Genomic DNA, 27337 nt, shown 5'->3' on the forward strand with positions numbered 1-27337 from the left:
GTCTAAGGGGAATTTACAATGTGGAGTGCAGCGTTGTTTTGTGGAATTATTTTTATTACACTAGTGAAATGTTGTCTCTTTGATACATTCCCCATTTCCATTCTCAATTTTATGTCGGTTTAAAAACTTCACATAAATCTGCAATAGTCAGGAACAATACTTCACATTTTCTCCAAAGGCCAGTCTGGACCCAAAAGATTTTTTCAAGGGCCCTGTAGATTTTTTTAGGCTCTACCAGGTTTGTTTTTACTACAGGTACATACTTATTAATAGTTTGGAATGTTCTTAGATAAATACCAACTATATATGTTTGAAATACCTTATACATGTAGCTTGTTTCTTATTATGATGGAAATAATAAAGGAATTCATAAACCACATTGAATTTTTCAGAATTAAAATCCATTTAACCATGTATTTTTAAACAGGTTAACTTAAATTTGTAATATTATGAAGAAAAAAACCAAACAGCCATGATTTAAACACTGAAAGATTTTAACATAATGTCTGACATTGAATGTCGTTGTTCATGAAATGAATTTAGAAAGAATGATATCTCTATTATTTATTTTCTCCTACATTATAATGAATAAGTTGAAGACAAACTGTATTTGATTGCACCCATATAAGCATATATAACATTGAATGATTTCAAGCTATTATTTGAATGAATTTTGTTCTGAATTTATTGCAATGTAGAATTGATATGCTGTTTAGTTCAAAAGGTACAGAAACATAGACAAACTTTTAATAATAAAAAGAATCTGAGGGACAAGATCAACAAAGAGTCCATATGACCAAAATATTTGTTTTCGCCATATAAGATGATTAGAGCCCTTTAATGAGTATTTTTTGGGGCATTGTTTAGCTATAATCTTGAAAATTTTAATAGCAAAATTAGTCAAATACTTTTTAAAGATCTATAAGAATGTAAACCTGACCAAAGATATTTCAATTTTAATGCATAAACGGCATTATTGCACCAAAGGGAGATCATTTGGAGCTGTTTCAATATTTTGAAAGTCATCTGGGGCCAAATAAATTGATTTTTTTTTGGTTTATTTTTGTACCACATGATAGAGTAAGAACAAATAAAGTAATAAATAAAATTTGTAATGAAAAAAAAATGTTTAAATTTTTGCTCAAATGTTTGTACCTTAGAGAGCTTGAAGAAGATAAAAAAAAAATGATAAGCTAGACAAGATGTACAAATATGTCAACACAGAGTCAAAAGTGCTTGAATTAATTAGTCCACTTCTTAGAAGATTCTTAGCATTTCAATGAAGATTTTTTTTGTCTTTTTAAGATCTTTTAAATGAAAATATAATAATTAGGGTTGAAAGGAGCAAGAATGACCAGCAAGACAAGATTTTGTGCTTTTTTTTTTTTCTTGATTTCTATGTTGTTTGACATGATATAAAAACATTATGTTCATTATTGATATTTCAGGAGAAGTAATACCATTGGAATGGTGTCAGTTAACCAAGAATGATGCTAGAATAAAATGGGAGCAAGAATTTGCTAAAAAATACATTACCCCTATTCTCAAGGTAATGTTAAAATCTTCAGCTTATTAGATTTTATTCTTCACTATTACAAAGATGAGGCAAATGTAGCGCTATATGCTTATTTTTCTAAGAAAAAGAATGGCATAATCTTGCTTGAGGTTATAATTTGAATAAACGACAATCTAACAGCGAGAGTCACAAGACACATCTTTTCAAGCTTGATTTAACTCAATACTTCTTGAGATACTGTGACTACAGTCATAATTGATAAATGAATCAATCAAGGGAGCACAACAGCTCAGTACGTTGTAAGTTTGCTCCCCTTCCACTTTTTTTTTTTAATTTTGTTTAATATTTAGGGATTCTATCCTACAGTATTGAAGATTTATCAGGCGTTGGTTATTGTTGTAATTATTTGATAGGATATCAAAGTATTTCTCATATCTTAAGGAATTTACTGAGTAACCAGGAAATCATCCATTAGAAATTTTTGTTGTAAAATGCAGAGAGAAGTATTGCTGATTTGTTAACTGACAATAGTAATTTTTAAACGAGTTCTACATGAAAATTATCAAGAAAGTTTCGTTTTTATTCTTTCAACTCTTTTAAGCATGTTTAAATATGTAATGAATAGACACCTTATTAATACAATGAGGCTTTTGCAGAAATTGGATGCTAAATTAAAGAAGTGTAATGATGAAATCTTAATTGACAAAAGACTTGGTATGTATGAACAATTCCAGGGTTATGAATTAGTATAATTTATTGTCTCCTGTGGTCTCTTGCATAGGTTGTTTAATAGTGCAGACAGCAGGCATTATCTATGTTTTGCCAATTCACTTTCAAAAATCCCTAATTTGAAAATCATGTATATATATATTGAATTATAAAAAATTGAAACTTGATCTCAAACATATGATGATACACTATTGAAGGAATTTACTTAGATGCCAATTTTGATTACAATGATTGAGCAAAAGTTAATACAAACAAAATAAGGAGCTAACCAAAGTCTTAATCTACAAGCATTAGGAAATTAGCTCTAATAAATTCTGTATCAATTTTAATAGCCTAAGAATTAGAAATTTAAAAAAGTTTTTTGATAAGTGGTTTAAGCTGTAAAAATCCAATATAGTAATTGTGAATCATCTGAAAATGTTAGTAGTTCTAGGTACCTAATGTTTTGACTCTTTTAGGGTCTGATCCTTTGCTCCAGTTATTATATGAAACTGACATTCCATCAGAAATGATTGACATAACACAGCTTCAGGACATTCCAGCAGTATGGTGTTACAGAGCCCGTATTTCTGTTGATCATTTAACACAGATGCTCAACTCAAGTCAACAACATTGTCCAGTTTTGAGTATCTTCCTTGAAGAGGTATCATTTAATATATTAAGAGGAATTGAATTTAGTCTTGTTACTTTAAATTTTTATACGCCAGGGACGTACTATGGTTTACTGTTGTCCGTCTGTCTGTCCGTCCATCCGTCCATCCGTCGTCCACACTTCGGACAATAACTCAAAAACACTTTCACCAATTTCCATGAAACTTAAGTGAATTGTTTATATCTATTGACGTAAGCTCCCTTTCGTTTTTTTTTAATTTCAGATTTTAAGTTTTGGATTTATGGGGCTTTATTCATAAAAAAGGGGGGATTTTCAACACTTCGGACAATAACTCAAAAAGGCTTTCACCAATGTCCATGAAACTTTGGTGAATTGTTTATATCTATTGACATAAGCTCCCTTTCGTTTTTTTTTTAATTTCAGATTTTAAGTTTTGGATTTATGGGGCTTTATTCATAAAAAAGAAGAAATTTTCAACACTTCGGACAATAACTCAAAAAGGCTTTCACCAATGTCCATGAAACTTTGGTGAATTGTTTATATCTATTGATGTAAGCTCCCTTTCAATTTTTATAAATTTCAGATTTTAAGTTTTGGATTTATGGGGCTTTATTTATAATAAAAGGGGGATTTTTAACACTTTGGACAATAACTCAAAAAGGCTTTCACCAATGTCCATGAAACTTTGGTGAATTGTTTATATCTATTGATGTAAGCTCCCTTTCAATTTTTATAAATTTCAGATTTTACATTTCCGTGTTATGAATTTTTATGCTTAAAAAAGGGGGGATTTTCCAATTTTGGGACAATAACTAACATTTTCACAAAATTTTATGCAACTTTGATAAATTGTTTATATCTATTGACCTTAATAGTGCCAATTTTTTTGTGCATTTTTATTTATTATTTGGGGGGGGGGGGTATTTGACAGGGCTCACACTATTTCTAGTTGATCATATAAATTCATTTAAAGCATAAAAGACAAGTTAAAAGAGCAACGGGCGTATCATGTGCTAAGGCGCAGCCCTTTATTTAATTAGGGCCTCGCCTTTAGGCGGGTCGCCCTATAGTGATCAGTCTGTCTGTCCGCCCGTAACACTTTAACTTTATGTCCGCTCCATATCTAGAGAACCATTATGATTTCATACTTTATACTTTACATGTTTATTAACCACCACCAGAGGGCATGTCATGATGTATGTAAAACTTCCTAGGTCAAAGGTCATGGTAAAAAACTTTGGTTTCAGTTGACAACCCTGTGTCCTGTGGTGAAGATCGTGTCCGCTCTATATCTTGAAAACCGTTATGATTTCAAAGTTTATACTTGACATCCATTTTAACCAACACCAGAGGGTGTGTCATGATGTATGTACAACTTCCTAGGTCAAAGGTCAATGTCAAAAACTTTGGTTTCAGTTGACAACCCCGTGTCCTGTGGTGAAGATCGTGTCCGCTCCATATCTAGATAACCGTTGATTTAATACTTAATACTTAAAATTGAGAATGGAAATGGGGAATTTGTCAAAGAGACAACAACCCGACCAAAATAAAAAAAAACACAACAGCAGAAGGTCACCAACAGGTCTTCAATGTAGCGAGAAATTCCCGCACCCGGAGGCGTCCTTCAGCTGGCCCCTAAACAAATATATACTAGTTAACATGTTTATTAACCAACACCAGAAGGTGTGTCATGATGTATGTACAACTTCCTAGGTCAAAGTTCAAGGTAAAAAAAACTTTGGTTTCAGTTGACAACCCCGTGTCCTGTGGTGAAGATCATGTCCGCTCTATATCTTGAGAACCGTTATGATTTCAAATATTATACTTGACATCCATTTTAACCAACACCAGAGGGTGTACGTCATGATGTATGTACAACTTCCTAGGTCAAAGGTCTGTCTGCCTGTTGGTCTGTCCATCGCTAACAAATTTGATCCACACTATATTTTGAGAGGAGAGCTGTTATTATTTCATACTTTATACCTGACAAACATTTTCAACTTAACATATATATTAACCAACACCAGAGAATGTGTCATAATTTATGTATCCTAGGTCAAAGGTCAGTCCGTCGGTCTGTCCATCCGTTCGTTGTTCTTAACAAATTGTGTCCGCTCTACCTCTGGAGAACCGTTAATATTTCATACTTTATACTTGGTGGGTCATAATATATTGAAGGCATAATTCTAAAAATATGTGACAAATATCAATTGGGCAGCACCTTTTAACATATTGTTCAAACATCAATCGATATATCCAGAAGTCACCTTAGAGTAGTCAACAATGAGTTCACATCATGCAGTCATATCACTATTATACTATGAAAGTAAGCTGAGAATATTTATCAGTTTTAACTTAAAATCTTAGAATAAAATCACACATGAGACTATGTAATGACTTCAAATAATGCTACATATCAGATTATCCATACAACTTATTTACCCCACGTTATTGACAGCGGGGCCCACAGAGATGGCTCCCATCTCAATGGTATCTAGTTCCTATTATTTGGCTGGCCTTCATTTTCTTTAAAAGGACTCTGTACTTTTGGGGTTAGGGCAGGGCTTCCAAAATTTTTCTGAGCCAGCCGGACATTTTATATCTGATCCGAATTCATGCATGTAACCATTGTAACCAGATACCCCATATATGTAACCATTGTAACCAGATTCCCCATGCATGTAACCATTGTAACCAAATTCCCCCTGATTCTCCATGAATGTAACCAACCTGATTCGTCATGCAAGGGTTGCCCGGGTTGCCATGGTAACAGAAATTGCATGTGTGTAACCAGTGTAACCAATGTAACCATTAGGTGAAGGAAAGTTACAAATAAACTGGAGAAGTTGTGAATAATCAATGATAGTTTGTATGGGTGTAACCAATGTAACCAATGTAACCATTATGTGAATGGGGGTTACAAAACAAGATACCTATATTCAGGTGCACATTTTGTGCCTTATATGCAAAAAGATCGTGAATTATATTAAAATGACCGAAAAAGCCTTGAAAACTAAAAAAATTATGACCGTTTCATGCTTTTCCCAGCCGGTCTTTTACCGGACATTATACAAATGACCGGAATATATGACCGTTTTGGAAGCCCTGGGTTAGGGTTCAGTTTAGGTTAAGGTTTAGCTTAGAATTAGGGTTGTGTATGGGTAAGGGTGTTCTTCAATGTAAGCATTTATTTAGTATTGGCATATAGCATCAACAGGGATTGAGTTGCAATAAGTTAACGAAGCCATTTGCTTTTTGAAAATGAGAGATATTTAACATAAAAATGTATGCCCCAATACAGTCGTTCACTTTAATAAGGAAACATCTATTTTAGAAATATGTGTATTGAAAGAGATGTCGTAAAGGATAAGGTCTTTCAAAAATTTATATATTTGAGTTCTAAGCTGTTTGTGCAATAGGTTTAGTGATAATATACATTGGATGTGATAAGGGCATGAATTTGTGGAATTTTGCATAACAGTGTCTATGCTAATTAGAAGCCATTACATCTGCTTTCAGGAATCAATTCTTAGAACCCTCAGATTCATTCCAAGTATTCAAAGACTTCAGAAACTGTTGATGGTTAGATATTATAGAAAAATAGACAAAAATGAGGGAACAACTCTACAGATCGATGTTATTGAGGAACACATGGAAAAAGGTAAAAACAACATCTTTAACACAATTTTTTCTGTTTTTTATTGCCCTTGCTTTAAATTTCTGAGTTATAGGCACCTCAAAGAGTCCAACATTTATCTATATTTGTTTTTCCTTCTGAGAGAACAAAAGAATCAAACATTAAAAGAAGGGTCTCAAGATGGACAACACAATTTGAGTGCCTAATTAAAATGCTTGGATGACTTCAAATCATTGATTTGTTGTAATATTCTTAATTTTACAACAATTTAGAATCAAAGATAGCCTTTATTGCAGAACAAAAATGATCAAAATATAGCCTAATCAAAAATATTAGTCAGATAGAACTAAACTTGGTAGGAATTCTCTATGAATACTCCTGAGATTCATGTGGATCCAAATGTTATTGCTGGTACTAAAACACCAATAAAAAGTTTTAAGAGTTAAAACTGTGGTGAATAATTCATCTGAAACTGGTTTATTGGTTGCACTGTTATAACCCTCCTTTTATGAACATGAAATCCTAAGGTCCTGAATTTAAAGAAATTTAACTCCCAACATGCCAAAATTAGAAGAAAAAAATTTTGATTAATGGAAAGGATCAATTCCGAAATCCTGAGCTTGGAAACACCTGATCCCTGAGTCCTGATGAAGGTCCATCCCCTCTTTGATAAATCTGGCTGTGTATTAAGCAATGAAGTATTATCCCTAATTGCACCTAATTGCACCTAGATGAAACAAATTAATTATTTTTTTATTTATTTTTTTTGAAGTACTTGAAATCTGTTTAATTCAAATATAATACATGCATTATGCATTATTATTCTTTTGGTGAAAGTCTTGTTTAAGAATAATCAGATATCTAAGAATTTAAATTCTAACTTTAGAAAGAAGATTAGAAGAATTTAGAAGCCTACTGTGTGATTATACAGAAGCATGGGAATGTGTGGTCCATTCACTGGAATCTTACAGTATGTATCTTTTATAAAAACCATGATTTATCATGTCAGATTTTTTGGTAATATTTTGCTTACATTAGCCTTAAAATGTGGAATTGTATCTTAATGAAGTTAAAGGAGTAGGTCATCTGACGAAATATTTTGGACACTTTTTAAACACCTAATTGTCTATTTCAATTGATTCAATTATTTTTTGTCAAAGATTTTAACTGATTCACTCATTAAAAACGCTTCGATTCAAGCTTAAACATGAAAAATCTATCAAATATACCAAAAACTGTCACTTTTCATATGTTTTTTGTCAAAAATGACCTTCATATATGTTGTGTATTATCATTAAACACAACTTACATTTCAATATCAAGAATGAACATGAATGCGGCAACTTTCATTTAAGACGGAAACCGTCTAAAATTTAACTAAAATGCTGAAATTGTGAAGATTTCAGTAATTTTAAAAGCATGACATACTGATGCAAGTACCCGATATATGAGCATTATACGCCAAATAAGCCCATATTTATGTAGCAGAGGCATTATAACTTCCAACAAAAAACTAAAAGTTTACATTTAACAATTTTGTAAAACTGCTATATTTTGGGGCCAAAAAGGGGTCTTACGGAACCTACTCCTTTGTTTACTGGAAACCTTTTTTTTCCTGTAATGTGATAGCTACATGGTTTGCATAGAATGCACATGAAATCAGTGAAAAAAAATTCTCAAAATTAATGTAACAGCATACATAAATATTGGATAGTACAAAAGACCAAAGACTGACTAACCACCAAAATCTAAATCCAAAATGGAAATAAAGATGTACAAAGATTTGCTTGGTGAATATACTGAATTTGATGAAATTAAACTAGACCAAAACCAAATCTAGTTACAATTTATATAATGGGCTGCCATTTTCTGTCTTTTAGTTTATTATATGTCCTTGCCATGAACCAGTGGGCATCAATTATTACCCTTATAGTCCTGTACGTCCTCTACATCTTAGTTTCTGTTCTCTTACTTTAGACCAAATGATCTGAAAGTTATACACAATGGTTATTGCCACACGCAGATCAAGCTTGAATATGGGTGGTGTCACTTTTGTGATTCTTGAGTTCATGTCCCTTAATTTATAAATGGGGGAACAAATGGAAAATTTCCAGTTTCTACACTAACTTTACTTTGCCACAATAAATTGTTCTGTAATTTATACACAATGCTTATTAAAACAAAACACAGATCAAATTTGAATATGGATGGCATAACTTTTGCAGTTCTAGAGTTATGTCCCTTTATAAATGGAAAAATTGCTGGATTATTTTGTTTGTATACTTACAAGCAGGGGCATCTGTGTCAATCTTCCTTTATTTTGTAAACCTTTTCCTATTGTTTATTTTTTTAACTTAATTAGTTCACTGCTTTCATTACAGCTTGCTCAGTGAATGGTTCTTTCCTGAGAGTGAAGAAGGAACATTTAAGAAAAAGTATAGATGGCAGAACACCAGTTTCCTTTATGCTTCCTACTCTCAGAAATGATGATGGACTGTGTGCCTATATGTTGCTGAGATTTTTATTGGAAAAGCAGAACAACTTCTTGGAAAAATATTGCATGGAAAGTCATAAAATGTATGTGTGGTATTATTTTTTTTGTGCTGTTTATTAATTTATATATTATGAATCATTTGAAATAATGGACAGTACAACAGACCACATCAACCATTATAAAAATGATAGTACTATGCATTTTGCATATCAGTGAAATGTAACCACTTTCTGGCTGAGATTTTTAATACTTTTATGCAACATTCAGGAATGGTTGAAATTTTTTTTAAAAATCAGAAAATTTCAGTCAGCTGTTGAGGAATTGAAATTTTAGTCTTGGTCAGAGTAATTTAAAAGCTTAGTACAGGTAGAAGTATTCTTGATAACTAGATAACCTTACTTTAGATTTCCAATTTGATTTAATTTGTTAAAATTCACTACCTGAAATTAGGATTATAAAAAAAAAGAAATTCTATTTTGTGTCAAGTGAGCATTAGAAAACTATAGAATTTAAATGATCAATTGCATTTTAAAGGTTTGAAAGTTTGCCAAGAGTTCATGTGAAGGACATTTCATCAGCTCATCTGATAAGTTACCATCCAGAGAAGGACCTGTTATCAATGGTGTTGGCCAATTGTAATTACTCATTTGAAGTTGGTCATGGTACTAAAGTGGATTACAATTTTATCAATCTTGAGAGGCAGCTGATGGACAGATTCCTTTTCTCCAAATCTGTCATTACTGACATTGAACAGGTATTTTTATGCCCCACCTACAATAGTAGAGGGGCATTATCTTTTCTGGTCTGTATGTCCGTTCGTCTGTTTGTTCGTTTGTCCAACTTAAGGTTAAAGTTTTTTGGTCGAGGTAGTTTTTGATGAAGTTGAAGTCCAATCAACTTGAAACTCAGTACACATGTCCTCTATGATATGATCTTTCTAATTTTAATGCCAAATGAGAGTTTTGACCCCAATTTCACGGTCCACTGAACATAGAAAATGATAGTGCAAGTCTTAGGTTAAAGGTTTTGGTCAAGGTAGTTTTTGATGAAGTTGCAGTCCAATCAACTTGAAACGTAGTACATATGTGCACTATGATATGATCTTTCTAATTTCAATGCCAAATTAGAATTTTGACTCCAATTTCAGGATCCACTAAACATAGAAAATGATAGTGCAAGTGGGGCATCTGTGTACTATGGACACATTCTTGTTGAGTTCTCTATTTGAATATTAAATAATTAGTACTGTATAAGGTTCTTTTTGTATACATTGTAACCAATATCATTGACCAAAGCACATGTCTCAGATACCCGTAATCAGGTAAACTTAAATCCATAAGGTTGGGTAATCAGATACTCAAAGCATTGGAGCTACATTCTTATCACGATGGCACAAACTTCCAAATGATTTTGCTAAATCATGGAGAACAATATTAGAACTATCACAGTATTTCTTGTGGGTAAAAATTCGTTCTGATTGATGTTTTAATTTGAAAAGAAATTTAGGGACTTAATTCCCCTGATATAATGTCCAAATCATTTCTCAGACATTAAAGGGAAACTTCGCAAAAAAATCAAAAATTGATATTATGTCCATTCTGTATAAAAATGCTCAAATTTATAGATATTAAAGTTTTATTCCGCTAAAAAAGAGATCACCATCGATTTTAAATTTTGAGTATCAGTTCTCTGCGCTCCGCCATTTTGTAACCTTCTCCGATGAAAAATCCCGATATGTCTATAAACCACAAAGGAACAAAACTGCAGTAAACGATGTAGTCGTAATTGCGTGTCGATATCTTGTCAATCGAAAGGTTGTTTTATCTGACTGACTAACTTGATACGGAAAATGGTCTTATTTTTTTTAAATAACCATATAGTCTCTTATTTTTAAACTGATAATATTGTAATTAGTTAAAAGTCAAAGTTCAAATCATAAATAAGTGTTCCGTAGAAATTGTTTTCAAAAATCTAATTCATTCATAATTCCTTAAAGTAATAAACTTTTTTTAAATAAATTTGGATCTTCTCTCATCTGATCACCAGCATGGCTAAAGGTATTACTCCCAAAGGTATTGGAAGGGGTGTAAGGTGACACGTCCAGGTATTCAATCGATTTCCTGTCCGGCGGGCTTGCAAGTTCATGCATCGTTTCACTTCTGTAGCTATTGATCAGTGTACACGACCGTAACTTATACCTTTCCATTTTGAACTATCAGGTGCATGTATAATATACATTTTTGTCTTGCGTGTCCGAAAGTGATATAATATACTAGTCATTACTGAACTCATACGCTTGTTTATAAATAACATTTCTGGTGTAAAGAAAATTATTTATAAAAAAAAAATAATACAAAAAAAAAAAAATTGAAGAAATACAAATCTATTTACATATTTTTCCAAGGGTTAATTTGGGAAATGTAATATAAACTCGTTGTAAATCGTTTAGGACAGATTGGAACATACCAGAATTATTGATTTTAAAAAATGTGCGCACTTGTCGACGATTCGTGTATACATACGCCTGGGTAGAAAGTTACGGAACTATAGTCAGTAGCGCAATTTAAAATATGCATGTATACATTGAACATAAGAAAAAAACATACATTTTGTGTAAATTGTGGTTAAAGTTTTGTAAATAGACTAGTCCACGTATGCCAACAGTATGTAATCAACGAATTCGATAGACTATTGTATACCAAAAGAAGAAGAAGAAAAAAGAGAAACAATTTGATTTAAATACAGGTCAATTTATAACTTGCTTTGGTTCATCGAAGTTAAGAACATAGTAAACTCACAGATTTATATATCAATTAGATTGTTCTCGAATAAAGGACGAAATTCGTCATCATCACAATTGTTCCGACATTCATGTAAAATATATTCAACTGGACGTACACTAATAATCCCCAAGGAATGTGAATATTTTCTAGGAAAACTATTGAGTATCAATTTCGGGATTTATGTTCTTTTTTGATATTCAATGACAGCAATTTAAAGAATAAACTGCTTGTCGGATATTTGTCCGCTTTAGGGGCATTCTTGCAAGTTGAACAGACTTATAATAACATTCAAAAATAGGGAAAGATAACATTAAATTCTATATACGTTGGGAGACGACTACTATTATAGTAGTCTCATATTTTAATAAGGACGTTCCCGATTATGAATAAATTTGGTTGACGTTTTTCACACTTGAAAAGAATATCTATTCGTAATTTTTCGATTCGATTCCATGAAGATCCCTAAATTTCCTGTCAAATTTTTACAAAAGTATTTTTTCTTTATTCGTACATATTATATTGCGCTTCGCTAGAGTTATCTTCAGATAGTTTCAGATATTAATTAATACATGGCTTTCAAAAGTCTAAATGTAAGTGTTCTCGTACATTTTTTCGCCTAATTAAGACAAATAAAAATGATTTAGTAAAGCTTTTTTCTAATTTCTAAGTCCCCCTTTTTTATGAGACATAAATCAAGGACAAGACTTGTATATCATTTCATTCTGACATATGAATTAAGTTTCCCTAAAATTGTGTATTTCTTAGTAAATTAACTTATTTGAATTCAAATAATTAATAGCACCAAATATAATTAAATAATTCCACGGCGATCAATTTTTATTTGTCACCAACTTGAATATGTATTTTTAATGTGTGTATTAAATGCTCCCACTGATCCGAATAGACAGTAACACCTGGCAAGGTGTGCCCTAGAGGCGTGGTTAAATACCGAAAGGCAAATAACAATTTACATTTCAACAAGCCATCTACGAGTATTGCCACAGAACCGTGAATACACACATCGTATAAACCTAGTCATAGCAGAGATAGTAAAAGGTCAATAAGAGTACACCAACATATTGTCTTTACAGATTATTGTACTTTAATTTGTTCACCTTATCAGTCCGAAAATGCATTTATTAAAAATAAATTTATAACTTTTTGTGGTGTCTACAAAAATAATTCGAATATATACGTTTAATATAGATAATTTATCTCACGAAAGAGTACAATTCAACGTCTGTGCGTTTTATCTTCTTATTATCGGATGGTTATTAGATAAAGCATAAGTCATCGGCGTGCTTACGATTACGTTAAAATATGATTAAAAACCAAGACTTTTAATGATTGTTTTTTAAATCCCGGCATGCAAAAATCAGGAGAAAACGTCACGACCTACAGGAAGTAGTTAATATTTTTTCATTAATTATTGAATTTCTCCTTTATTACTGCACATATAGCGATAAAACTTTGTGAATATATATATTTTGTCATTATGAACATATTTAAACCATAAGTAAAAAATCGTGAATTTTCCCTTTAATGGTAAATGTAGTACAATATAATTAGGCATTTTTTTATTATATACTAAAAGAGATCAATTAACATGGCAAAAAGTATGAAATCCTATTTATAAGGTATGCCCATGATGAATCCTTTAAAGTCTTTACATAGATATTAGAAGATGTGATATGAGTGCCAATAAGACAACTCTCCATCAAACACACAATTTGTAAAAGAAAAACATAGGTCAAAGAACGGTCTTCAACATGAAGCTTTGGCTCACACCGAAACTGTTTGGCTCAAACCGAAACAGCAAACTATAAAGGACCCCAAAAATTACTTGTATAAAACCATTCGAGTTGGAAAACCAACATCTATATAAAAACGAGAAAAACTTATGAACCACATCAGCAAACAACAACTATTGAACATGAATGTTTATAAGTTAGTAACTGTATTTTAGATTGAGATGTTTAGATACAGAACAGAATCAACAAATGCTTTAGTATTTGATGAATTGTCTCAAAAAGTTAAACAGGTAAGTTCAATGGTAAATAGATGGTAAATAGATGGTTTAAAGTTTTAAAAATATCTTGATTGCACTTGAAAGAGTGGTGGGGTGTAAAGCCTTAATCCTGTTCTGCCAAATTTTCATGATTTTCTAGAGATTTTGCCATAATTGTAATGATTAAAGAAAAATGATGCCAAATAAGTAAGAAAATGCACAAGACAGCCCTGAGAATCTGATTTAGAAATTAAAACTTTTATACAAATTATTGTTGGCATGTCTACTGGCATAAATACTGGTTCAATGCAGTGCAGAGCAATGGTGAGAAGTAAAAAAGAAAACAATGTGGTAAACTTTAATTTACTAACATTTCCAGTTAGAGAAGAGTTATGTGCCCTTAAGTATGGAGGTTTGAAAATTTTCAGAGCAGCGAAAAACGAGAGAAAATCTATATTATGAAGTATTTCTTGTCAAATTATTAATGAATTGAATTGAAAATTTATTATATGAGATATCTGTATGCTGTATTCCGTCATCAACAACTTCTGGAAGTGTGTAATTGAAGATATTGAACATCAATCAAAGTGAGTTGATTAGTAATGAGCAACATGGCCGACCTAGTAAACAAAGATAAACAATCAAAGTTAGACAAATTTATCAACACAACTCCTAAGTCTAGAGCTAAACGTGATCAACCAGCTAGTAGTCCTGACTTATCTTCTCCTTTTGCAACAGGTCGAAAAACAAGCTAAGCTAAAAGACATAGAAACATCCCCAAGTCATGATGATAATCATATTCCACTTGCTGAACACATTCTTGCAAGATCCATAGAAAATGAAACAGTATTTAAACTATCAGAAGTGGTTTGTGCTACATTAAACAACCAAGCATTCATCAATACAATAATTCCTATGATAGCAGAAAAAATCATGGATCAAGTGAAGCCCAAAATAATAGAAATTGTTGATGACAGAATCCAACCATATATTGACACTATTACCAAAAACAAAGATGCTCTAATACTGCAAGAGGCAGAAATGAAAAAACAAAGTGACGAAATAAAATCCTTAAAATCCAAGCTAGTTAAGGTAGAATCTAGAATAGAGGAACAAGAGCAATACTCCAGGAGAACAAGTTTAAGGTTCCATAATGTTCCTGTACCAACCGATAATAACGGTGCAGTCATAACACCAATTGATACAGATGATCTTGTTTTACGCATTTGTAACAAAAAGCTCAAAGTCAAACTAAATATTTTCGACATAGGTCGATCCCATCCCATTGGTGAAATGAAAGACGGAAAGATCTCCATCATCGTAAGATTCCTTTCTTATCGTCAGCGTAACATGGTCTTCAGCAATAAGAAGCAACTTAAAAACAACCCCGACAAGATTTTTATAGCTGAGAACCTAACTAAACACAGATATGATCTGATAAACAGACTAAATACTCTGCGTATCAAAGACAAGATACATTCATTCTGGACACATGACGGCACAATACTTGTTAAGAAAACTGATGTATCCAGCCCGAAAAAGATAAAATCTAGACAAGACATATATAAACTCGGTGGGGAAGTCCTTGAGGGTGATAGCCAAGATGAGGATTAGACATTCCGTTTCCACCAAGTTTAATATTCTTGTACTGACAAATTCTGTATAATATTGGGTTGTATTTAGCAAATTCATACGAATTTGTCTTATTATTTTTTTATTTTTTTTCTTGTCGTTTTGAACTGTATTATCCTGTGTTTTGTTATTGTTATTATATGACATAGCACGTGCTTCTGTTTACATACACTGTTGAGTGTGTAAATACTGTGGTAAATGTATGAGTAGAGTTCTCAGTTTCAAAACCTATATACAAATTATTTTGTGTTGTTTAATTAACACTCAAGTGTCATGCTTACTCTAGCGTGACTAGAAGTAAATAACATATGGACTTAATATCAAACCTTACTAGACTCCGCCTCTTATTCATTTTATCGACAATAGTAATTGATAATACAATAATTTTTGTTCTTTGCACCTGAACATCAATAATACATATATAACTTTTGTTTATCTCATCAATAGAAATGATATTTATCAGATTATTACAAACTTCTCTCGTTCAATTTCGCAACCATCACCCCCCTTTTTTTTTCAATGTGTACAACTTTTACGTTGTTATACCTCAATTTGTACATAATTGTTACAGCATGTAATGCCGTTGAAAAACTCAATTTTGATCATTCGAAGTGCTATTGTTTGTATTCTTTAAATGTCTTAAAACGGTCCTATTTTTTAATACTAGAATACTTTGTATTCGACAATGGGTAGTGATATTGTTGCACACAGAATATCAATAGGACTGTTTTATTGCAAACTGAGTTCTGGTTGTGTAAAAACAGTTATTAAACATACTGTTAGTTTTATTGATGTACTTTTTGAAATATGTGTAAATTTGGAGAAATGTAAGTTGTGGATACTAAGTAAATACAAATCATTTTCTGATATCGTATCATTTTATATGTTGTTATATAGCTTATTGTTAATATGTGGCGATATAGAAAGTAATCCTGGTCCAGGAGGCACACCAGACCCGCCCGAAAAAACATTGTCAATTTTCCACGGTAATATTAGAAGCCTAAGAAACAAACTGAATTATATTACTGACATAATTGAAGATTTCGATATAGTATTTTTTACCGAATCACATTTAGATGTTAACGTTACTGATTTCGATTTATCATTATTTGGTTTTGAGAAACCAGTTCGAAAAGACCGGAATGCCAACGGCGGAGGCATAATTATGTATTATAAAAGTTTAATTAATATTGTTCGTCGTGTTGATTTAGAACATGATGAAGTAGAAAGTATGTGGTTCGGATTAAAAACGAAACTTCGATCAATACTGATTAATATAAATTATAGATCAGAGCGACAGTCTTCAGTTTGTTTCTGGCAATATTTTGATATGATGTTGAAAAGGGCCTTAGATGAAAATAATAGTATAATTTGTTTGGGTGATCTGAACAAAAATTTCATGTCAGATATATCGTCAAATATAAGAGATATTTTTTTCATTAACGGCCTCATTAACATTATAGATAAGCCGACGCACTTTGATACACGTACAGGTAACACTTCGTTGCTTGATCCTATTTTAGTGACAGATTCGATACCTGTTGTCGATAAAGACACGGTACCTATTGATAGAGAGATCAGTGATCACGATGGAACATATGTCACAATTAATTGCAGATTTACTAGTAGTCGTACTTATAAGCGGAAGATTTGGGATTATAAAAATGGGGATTTTGACCTCATGAATCAAAAGGTATCAAGGACCAATTGGGAGCATTTGATTTCTGACGCAGATAACATGAATGTTGCTTGCACTAATTTCACTAATTCACTCCTTGACATAGCATCAGAGTGTATACCTACACGAGAAATTGTAGTGCGATGTGATGACAAAATTTGGTATAATTCTAACTTGCGTCGTGAAATGCGCAAGCGCGACAGATTTCGTAAATTATTTCTACGTTTGAAATCATCTTTCGCTGAACTTAAGTTTAAGAAACAGCGAAACAAAGTAAATAACATGAAAAAGCAGGCTAAAAAACACTTTTACGCCAGTTTAAATGAAAATTTAGATGAAATCAAACAAGCGAATCCGAAACAGTATTGGAAGATTATTAATATGCACATTAAAAGCGACAGGCCTGTTCATGACGTACCACCTTTGAAGGATCCGAATCAAAATTATAATTTGGCATATGAGAGCTCTGAAAAGTCTGAAATTTTGAATAAATATTTCTGTTCTATAGCTAATTTGGAGAATCCAGATAAGGATTTACCGGCTTTTAACGATCGTTGTGCTGATTTCCTGTCATCGATTGTAGTTAGTGAACAAGACGTGCACGATATGATTTCCACACTTGATGTTGAAAAAGCGGTGGGGCCTGATATTATAAGCAACAGAATGTTACTTGCTGTCAGAAATCAAATTTCAAAACCATTATGTTTATTATTCAATAGGTCATTACGTGATAAAATATTCCCAAACCAGTGGAAAATTGCACATGTTATTTCATTATTTAAAAGCGGTGATAAATCTTTGCCCTCAAATTATAGACCTGTCTCTTTATTATCTTGTGTGAGCAAACTTCTGGAAAAAATAGTTTTAAAAAATATTTTTAATCATTTGCATTCACATAATCTATTATACAAGTTTCAATCAGGATTCATTCCTGGATATTCCACAACCCATCAATTGATTGAGTTGTATAACCATATTTTAAAGTCACTAAACGACAAACAACTTACTAGTATAACATTTGTGGACATAAGTAAAGCTTTTGATACAGTTTGGATCAAAGGTCTTTTATATAAGCTAGAAAAATATGGCATTAAAGGGGATTTATTATGTTGGTTGAAAAGTTACTTATCGGGACGGTCTCAAAGAGTGGTTATGAAAGATTCACTATCCACATTGGGCTGTTTAAGAGCTGGTGTGCCCCAGGGGTCGGTACTTGGTCCATTATTATTTTTGATTTTCATAAATGACATTGCAGATGATCTAAGTGGGTTCAGTAGACTTTTTGCTGATGACACATCTATTGGCCATACTGCACCCGATGTTACAAGTCTCAACACTTTAATAAATATTGATTTAGATAATTTACAAAATTGGTCTGAGAAGTGGATGCTAAAATTTAATCCTAATAAAACAGATATTATGATTTTTAATACTAGGAATATGCAGAACGTCCTTACTTTTGATTTTGGTGGAGTCTCAATAGCTCCTGTAGATATACATAAACATTTAGGTATTATTTTTAGTAGTGACTGTAAATGGAATAAACATGTTGATAAACTGATAGAGAAGACGTCAAAACAAGTAAATGTACTGAGGAAACTAAAATTTAGACTAAAAAGGGAATATCTTGAAAAGATTTATATGATTTTTATTCGTCCTATTTTGGAATATTCATCTGAAGTTTGGGACAACTGTGGGCAAATTAATTCCGAAAGGTTAGAAAAGATTCAGATTGAAGCTGCACGTATAGTTACCGGTTTACCATGTTATGCTAGTATCAACTCTATTTATAGAGAGACGGGATGGGAGAAATTAAGTGTCAGAAGGGAAGTTAAAAAACTGACCATGTTATATAAAATTGTAAATAATCAAACACCGGATTATTTACAAGAATTGGTTCCTCCGTATGTATCAGCTAATAATTATAACCTTCGAAATAGACATAACATTAATATACCATTGAATCGTCTATCAGTTTATCAACAGTCTTTTTTTCCTTTTTCCTTCTTCTATTACATTGTGGAATGAATTAGATTTGCATATTCGTCAAATTCCTACATTCTTTTCTTTCAAGTTACAATTGCAACAACTGTATTTTCATAATGTAAAACCTCCTAGGTACTATTTTTATGGAGATAGACTGCTATCTGTATTACATGCAAGGCTACGCAACAAGTGCAGTGCACTGAGCGCAGATTTAAACAAGGCCAACTTAGTACATGATGCATATTGTGCATGTGGGTACACTAGTGAAAGTGTTGAACACTATTTATTATATTGTAATAACTTTGCATCGCAAAGAAATGTTATGCTTACTGAACTGACCCACTTGGACATTCCTGTTACAATTGATTTGTTATTGTTTGGTAATGACAACTTAGATACAAAAGACAATTTTGTAATATTTTCTGCAGTACATAAATATATAAAAGAAACTCAACGTTTCTCACTCTGATAACAACCTTGCTGGTTATTGTTTTATTTACTAGTCTAAAGTACAGACGATGCATTGTTCGAATGATTGATTTATTGTTCATAACGGTAACATAATGTTTCGCCTCAATGGATTTCAATTATTGAAGTTAAAACAAAAACGATACTTACATTAAATCTTTGTTCTTGTCATCCTTTTATCCGCATTTTTAACGGCAGAATTTAATGTCCGTATCACAATTATATATATTCACAATATTGCATGTTACTTTTACAACTTATACAGGTAAACATTATAGAAAGTCATTTAAAACACACACTAATAACAGTAGGTGTTTTCCCTTTAGGCTTATCGTTTGGGTGTGTTTGATTATTTAAAAGAAGAACGTTTGATATCCATTGAGCCGTTTCTATTATTCTTTGTGTATAAATGTTATAGTAACAATAGTTTTGATTTATTTAATTATTTTTCATGCCTTCATGCTTATTAGAAAAATACAAATTTATGTAATGTGCTATATAAATATAATGTATATTCATGTATATTATGGAGAAGACGGAACTAAGTTGGAAAACTTGTGTCTAATCCATTTGTTTTGAACAATAAAATATGTTTAAACTAACATTTCCAGCTTATAGTCAAGTTTATTAACAAATATGTAGAATCTCAAAAAAAATTACCATTAATAATTTATAAATTTGTAATATATCCTTGTCTCGTGGGTTTTCATACTATTAAGAATGCATTGTGACATCACAATTTCCATTGGGAAAAAAAGGCATAGTAGGAATTCATATGACGTAGGAAAATATATGATCTGACCATATTTATATTATCCCAACATTATCTTACATCCTGATTGCTTTAATTTAATAGGGATTCAAAAAAAAAAATACCAATCCTTGACTATTCCCAAAAAGGGAGATAACCAAATTAAAATTGTAATTCTTTATTTTCAGGAGAGGATAACTACAACAATACAAAGTCAGATTCATAATGAACTGCAGACAAGAGAGTACTCTGATTTATGTGACAGTCTTGTCAAGCTAGATATTGCCATTAGTTTCCTGAAGTCTGTAGGATCAGATCCAGACAGCTTATTATGTGACTTTATGTGTAAAACACTTAAGATGGAAAATCCATTTCCAAGTTTAAAGGTTAGATGTTTAAACAAATTTATTTAAAAGATTGCCTTTGACTATAAATAGTTTGGAATCCTGGCCTGGCATAATTGACAGAGATCTCAAATGTGTTTAATTTTTTGATCATTGTAAATCAACTGTTAAGTCTATCAGCATGCTTGAATATTAGATTAATTAAAGAATTGTATTACATTAACAATTAACTTTAATAAGAAAACCTGATAGTTAATATCTTTTTCTGTTATTTATTTTGCATATATTTATTTAAAATTTTAGGCACAGCAGTTTACAAAATGTAAGAATACTTTGTCATGGTGGATAACATTATCATTAGAGAGAGAGAAACAGCAAGCAAATTCTAGATATAATCAGGTATAATGATGTACTTCCTGTACCATTTTATTTTTATTTAACATTATTTTTATTTCTTTCGTACCTATATGATTATTACTAGTAAAAATTGTATAAGTATTGGGATATGATTTTACATGAAATTTAGTTAAATTGCTGTTTTTAAAAAAAAAACATGTTTAAACCCGCTGCAATTTTGCGCCTGTCCCAAGTCAGGAGCCTCTGGCCTTTATTAGTCTGGTATGATTTTAATTTTAGTTTCTTGTGTCTAATTCGGAGTTAAGTATGGCGTCCATTATCACTGAACTAGTATGCATATTTGTTAAGGGGCCAGCTGAAGGATGCCTCTGGTGCAGGAGTTTCTTTGAAGACCCATTGGTGGCCTTGGCTGTTGTCTGCTCTATGGTCTGGTTGTTGTCTCTTTGACATATTCCCCATTTCCATTCTCAATTTTATTAACCGATTTTTGTGACAAAAATGTCGGTTATTGATTTGGGGATGTACGGCGTGCAGCCGGATGGTCAGGCGGGTGTCAACCAAATGTCGTCCATGCATTTACTCATGAACCGTTCAATCAAAGCTTTTCAAATTTTAATATGTTGCTACAGACAAAAAAATGAAGGTCAAATTTAATAAGGCCACACCAATTTAATTTCTTGTTCTACGGATTTTTGGACTCCAAAATTTGGGGCGAGCGAGCGATTTGAAAATTTAAATAAAAAAATATTTAATTTGCAAAATTTTGAGGCGAAGCTTGAAAAGGAAAGGCGAGCCATTATAAATTGTTTTGTAAACATAAAATAGTAGGTTTTTGATAATATCAAAACTTGATTTATCACTTGTACTTTGACATTTCTTTAATTTCTGAAGTATTTTTTCCCTGTTCACCAAGAAACAATTAAATCTGGTCTATGTATGTGTGACTGACAATGGGACAATTCTCCATTCAAGTCATAATCAGTTTGGGGGCAACCCCTTAATGTTATAAATATCTGTCACCAAGAGCCAATGCACGTCGAGTTTAAGGGGGACTATCGAACATGCACAGCCCAAAGTACAGAGGGTCAGTCTTTTGCAAGACTTAAGCAATGGCAGGCAAAACTATAAAGCAAGCAGCAAGTTGTAACAATTTTATATAGTAACCAGTCCAAATAATAATAATGATGCCAAAACAATTTACAAACAAATAAAGTCCAAATGTTCCAATTAATAAAGTCACTAATTTCACTAATTCATTCACAGTATAAGTTAATCCAAAATGTTCGAAATATTCCAAGTTAAAGTTGTGTTGAGCTGTCTTTTGAGTTAGCATCTCTCCTGAAGTAGCCGAGCCTGTTTGGCTTTGGAAGCACTCCTTTCTGGATAACACCGACGAGACCACACTGACGAATAACTGTTCGACTTCGATATTTAAGGCGAATGCTGAAAACTACTCATAAATGACAGACATTGCTAATTTTGATAATTTGAGTATTAATAATATTGTTTACAATGTCCAAAGGTGAAATATGAATAATGTCAATTAGAGAGATACAAGTTAATTACATTTATAATCCTAATTAAAATATACTATTGCTCAGATTATTTATGACAATTGACAAGGTAACCAAAGTGTTGCTCTGAGCAATTATTGACAGGTGACATGCATGTTTTTACAAAATTTACCTGAAAAATTAAATTAAGATTTGTTGATAAAATATTTCATAATTTCATATTTTCTAAAATAATATATTTTCTCAATAAAATTCACTTTAAAAACTTTTACCTAAAAGAACACCTATGACAAATTCCCCCCTTCTCCAATATGTTTGTCCTCAAACATGAGAAAATATACAAAAACATTAAAGGTTAAACATAAATTAATATATACAATAATCATGAAGAATAAAATGTTATATACGAGAAAACATTTAGATAAAGATAGCTTATTTTGTCAGATAAGATGAAATATTCAATATTAAGACAAAATTGCTATATTATGAAAATTACTAATTTAAGAAAATTGCCAGATGAAATATGAAAAGCAAAACTATAATGAAAATAAAAATAAGACAAGACATATGCAAAGAAGAATTTTAAACTGAAAATTACATAAAACAAATAAAATGTTATGCTGTATGCTCCTTGTATAAGGTGGTCGGCCCTATACAAGTGCAGGGTGTGGAGTTGAATGACCAGTCCAACTCCAAAGGGTTTAAATCATTGATCATTAATAAAAAAAAAATTAAAACAAAAATGTTACATAAAAATAAAAATAAAACAAAACACAATTACTAGCTAGTATTACAATAAAACATAAGACATACAATATATATATTTACAATACCGGTATAATATATCTTTTTACAATCATGATTTTCTATATTATTTGCCAATCTATGTGGCTATACTCTATAATATTTTCATTTATACCAATCTATGTGGCTATGCTATATAATATTCTCATTTATACCAATCTATGTGGCTATACTCTATAATATTTCATTACCAATCTATGTGGTTTTATTCAAAATCTATTCTTTGGCCATCTTTTTGGCTTTATAAAAATAGTAGCTACAATTCATTATTTCATTCTGTAAAACACTATCATATTTAACAATTGTACAATCATGTACTATTCACAAATTTATCTTCTTCTCATACTTATTTCTATCTTGTATTGTTGTTCTAACACATTTATAAAGTTATTTATTGACGCATTTGACAGACTATCAAACGTATCCCACTCTGGTGCAATGACTGGATTCCTGTATCCTGATAAATATTCCGTTGTACCATTTATGTTGTATCTAATTTCGTGTATTTTTCCATCAGAAGCTATTTGAAAACTGCAGTCGCGTTGATTTTCCTTTCCGAATCTTTTCTCCATAGCATATTGAATGTCTTGTTGTAAAAGAGCTTGTTTGAAATGTTCCTTATGATCTATTAAAACTTGTCGTGCAATATTTGGTGCTGAAGTCATTGATTCATATTTTGTAGTACTCCCAGATTTAATTAAAAAGTATGGTCTGTTGTTCACTATTCTTACAGCTAATAACTTTTGATGTTCATTTCCTTGATCTTGTTCACTTATAGTTTCAGTTTGTGTGCTTATATCAGATTTGACTGTAGTTGAAATATATTGTACACTATTAACAGCTGGATCTGGTTTTGTGAAAAATTTATGTTTATTCTGCTGTAATGGTCGTTTTCTTTTCTTACCACTCATTGTTCGTTGCGCATGAAATTCACGTATTAATTTTGCTGGGACCTTGCATGGAAAATACCATTCTGTGTTTCTTGATTTGTCGGTAAACCTAAGTTTATAATATAATGTACCGTTACCTCTGACTGATGATAAAACTTGTTGAATATCCTCTTCTTTGAATGCTTTACACTTATTGTTCTTACAATCCTGACAAGATGGTTTATTATCTTTAACTGGTGCATCTACTGTTGATTCTCCTGAAGGGCCTACAGTTCTCTTATTTGTTTCACTATTTTGTGCTGGTTGTTGATTTTGTTGTTGTCTGTTAATTCTATCGACAGGAGGTTGTTGTTGATTCTGATTTGGCCTATTGTTATTAATTACAGGAATGGGTGGTTGTATATTTATTCCATTGTTGTTGATTGGTGGCACAGGCTGTTGATGATTGTTCTGTAAAACTTGTTCATTATCATTGATGATGTCATCTTGTATTTCTTCTGGATTCAGTTCTTCGTTGTCATTTTGAAACTCACCAGGTAAATTAGTTGGTCTGTCTTTTGGATCGTAATATGGCTTCATTCGTTGAGCGTTTACCATCGACACAACTTCTTTGTTTGTTGCGCAATTCCTAAGTTTGTAAGTACTATTGGGTCCAATGCGGGTTATATAATAAGGTCCTGACCATTTTCTATGTAATTTTGGTGCTTTTCCGACAGGAACTTTGGTACAATAAAGCCAAACACGTTGAGCTGGTTGAAATTCAGGTTCTTTCGATTTTTTGTCATATTGTTGTTTATATCTTTCTTGAGCTTGCTTGATGTTCTTAGCAGCTATTTTCCTTGATGTTTCTAAATTTTGTAGTATTCTGCTTAAAAATATTTTGTGGTCTTGTGCCAAACGATCTTTTGGTATTAGGGCGGTGTCAATGGGTAATGTCATTTCTCGGCCATAAAGTAAAAAGAATGGTGAATAATCAGTAGATTGAGTTGCTGGCGTAGCACGATAGGCCATTAAAATTCCTGGTAGTACATCATACCAATCATCTTGTTGATCCTTTGTATAGGCTCTTAACGCTTGTAAAATTACAGAATTCATTCTTTCACATGCACCATTTGTCTGCGGATGGTATGAGCTTGTTAGGTGTCTTTTAATATTGAACAGTTCCGAAAGAGCTTTTACTAAATTTGAAACAAAATTACGGCCGCGGTCAGATAAAAGAGTTCTAGGAGCACCATAACGGGATATTATTTCTCTATATAGAACATTTGCAACATCACCTGCTTCCTCAGATCTTAGGGGAAAAGCTTCGCACCATTTTGAATAACTATCAACTACCAGTAGAACATGTTTGTATTTATCTTTAGTTGTTGGAAGGCCACTTAAAATATCCATATGCCATCGTCCGAAAATATCATTTGTTGGTTGTGGTTGTAAAGGTGGTGGTTTTGAATTGAAAGCGCGTTTGGACTGCTGGCACACTTCACACGTTTTTACATATTGATTGATGTCCTTATACATTGATGGCCAGAAATATTTGTTTCTAATTGCAGCATATGTTCGTTCAAATCCTTGATGTCCTCCTCCCAGAATGCAGTCATGATAGGCCTTGAGTATTGAATCACGGAGATTCCTTGGAACTGCAATCTGTTTGACAAGTCGTTCATCTTTTGGCACTTTCTTACAACGTTTTGAGTAGAAGTGTTTTAAAATTCCATCTTCTAACTCAAAGTTGTAAGATTCTGCTACAACTGCCCTTGCAAGTTCTGGATTCTGTGGTACTCTTCCTGTCTGTTTGTATTTAATGATATCCGCAAAGTCTCTACATGTCTCTTGTCCTTCAGATAAATTGGTTAATTGAATATCATTGATTGTCGCGGTTTGTAAACTGGAAATAACTGCATCTTCATTTTCACCCTTATATATAAATGTTACTTCAGTATAATCTTTCAGTATATCTATGGAGCCTAAATGGTCTGCAAGTTCACTAGAGTCATAAGAAGCACTTTTGTTAATTTCTAAATGTTTTTGTCTGGATAAGCAGTCTGCTGGGTTTTTAGATCCTGCACGATGTTGAATTTTAAAATTATATCCTTGTAATAGCAAACTCCACCTACCAAGTCTTCCCTGACAGTCTTTGATTTTCTGAAGATATTTAACTGAAATATTGTCTGTATATACTGTGAACTCTTGATTTGCCAAATAATGTTTAAAATGTTGAACTCCTTCTACTAATGCTAGAGCCTCTTTGTCAGTTATATGCCACTTAAGTTCTGAACCCCTTAACTGTCTTCCACCATAAGCAATCACATGTTCTAATCCATTTTGAATCTGACTTAAAATATATCCATTTGAAAACTCTGAAGAATCTGTTGCTAAGATGAAAGGTTTTTCTAAATGAGGAAACGATAAAATTGGAGCTGATGTCAAACGGTCTTTTAAATTTTCAAACGCAATATCACATTCTGGAGTCCACTTGAATCTTTGGTCTTTCTTTAAAAGTTTTGTTAATGGAGCTGCTATGTGTGCATAGTCCTTCACAAATTTTCGATAGTAGTTTGCCATTCCTAAAAAACTTTTAACTTGCTTTGCGGTGGTTGGTCTTGAGAAGTCCTTAACTTTTTCTGTATTTTCTGGATTGACACGGATGCCATCTTTTGATATTACATGTCCCAGGTACTTGATTGTTCTTGTCGCGAATTTACATTTTTCAGGATTAAGTTTCAGGTTTGCTTCACGGAGGTTGGAAAACACTTGTTGAAGGTGATAAAGGTGGTCTTCAAAGTTCTTTGAGAAAATTAGAATGTCATCTATATAAACTAATGCAATTTTAAAATTTAAATCCTTTAGCACTTTTGTCATTAAACATTGAAAAGTTAATGGAGAGTTCATCATACCAAATGGAAGTCTATTAAATTCATATACACCTTTATGTGTAATGAATGCACTTTTATGCTTTGTTGAAGGGTCTAGCGGGACCTGCCAAAATCCTGACGTTAAATCGAGAGATGAAAATAGTTCTGGTTTTGAATCTGCTAAAGTGTCAAATATATCTGTCATAGTTGGAATAACTGCTGACATGGGTTCTGTTATACGGTTTAAAGCTCTATAATCTACACATACGCGAATACTTCCA

At 32.1% G+C, this 27337-nt stretch overlaps 1 protein-coding gene across 1 annotated transcript in view; it reads left to right on the plus strand.

The window, feature by feature from the left end:
- LOC134700434 (E3 ubiquitin-protein ligase RNF213-like) overlaps nt 1-27337 on the plus strand; it is a 128443-nt gene that overhangs the window by 90597 nt on the left and 10509 nt on the right. Inside the window, exons 61-70 of the mRNA XM_063561826.1 lie at nt 1449-1549; nt 2173-2230; nt 2704-2888; nt 6378-6519; nt 7382-7465; nt 8877-9072; nt 9524-9743; nt 13739-13813; nt 20484-20681; nt 20943-21038. Of these exons, the coding sequence (XP_063417896.1) occupies nt 1449-1549; nt 2173-2230; nt 2704-2888; nt 6378-6519; nt 7382-7465; nt 8877-9072; nt 9524-9743; nt 13739-13813; nt 20484-20681; nt 20943-21038 (1355 nt within the window). The remainder of the gene's footprint in view (nt 1-1448; nt 1550-2172; nt 2231-2703; nt 2889-6377; nt 6520-7381; nt 7466-8876; nt 9073-9523; nt 9744-13738; nt 13814-20483; nt 20682-20942; nt 21039-27337) is intronic.

This window comes from Mytilus trossulus, unplaced genomic scaffold (genome assembly GCF_036588685.1).
Source record: "Mytilus trossulus isolate FHL-02 unplaced genomic scaffold, PNRI_Mtr1.1.1.hap1 h1tg000138l__unscaffolded, whole genome shotgun sequence".
NCBI lineage: Eukaryota > Metazoa > Mollusca > Bivalvia > Mytilida > Mytilidae > Mytilus > Mytilus trossulus.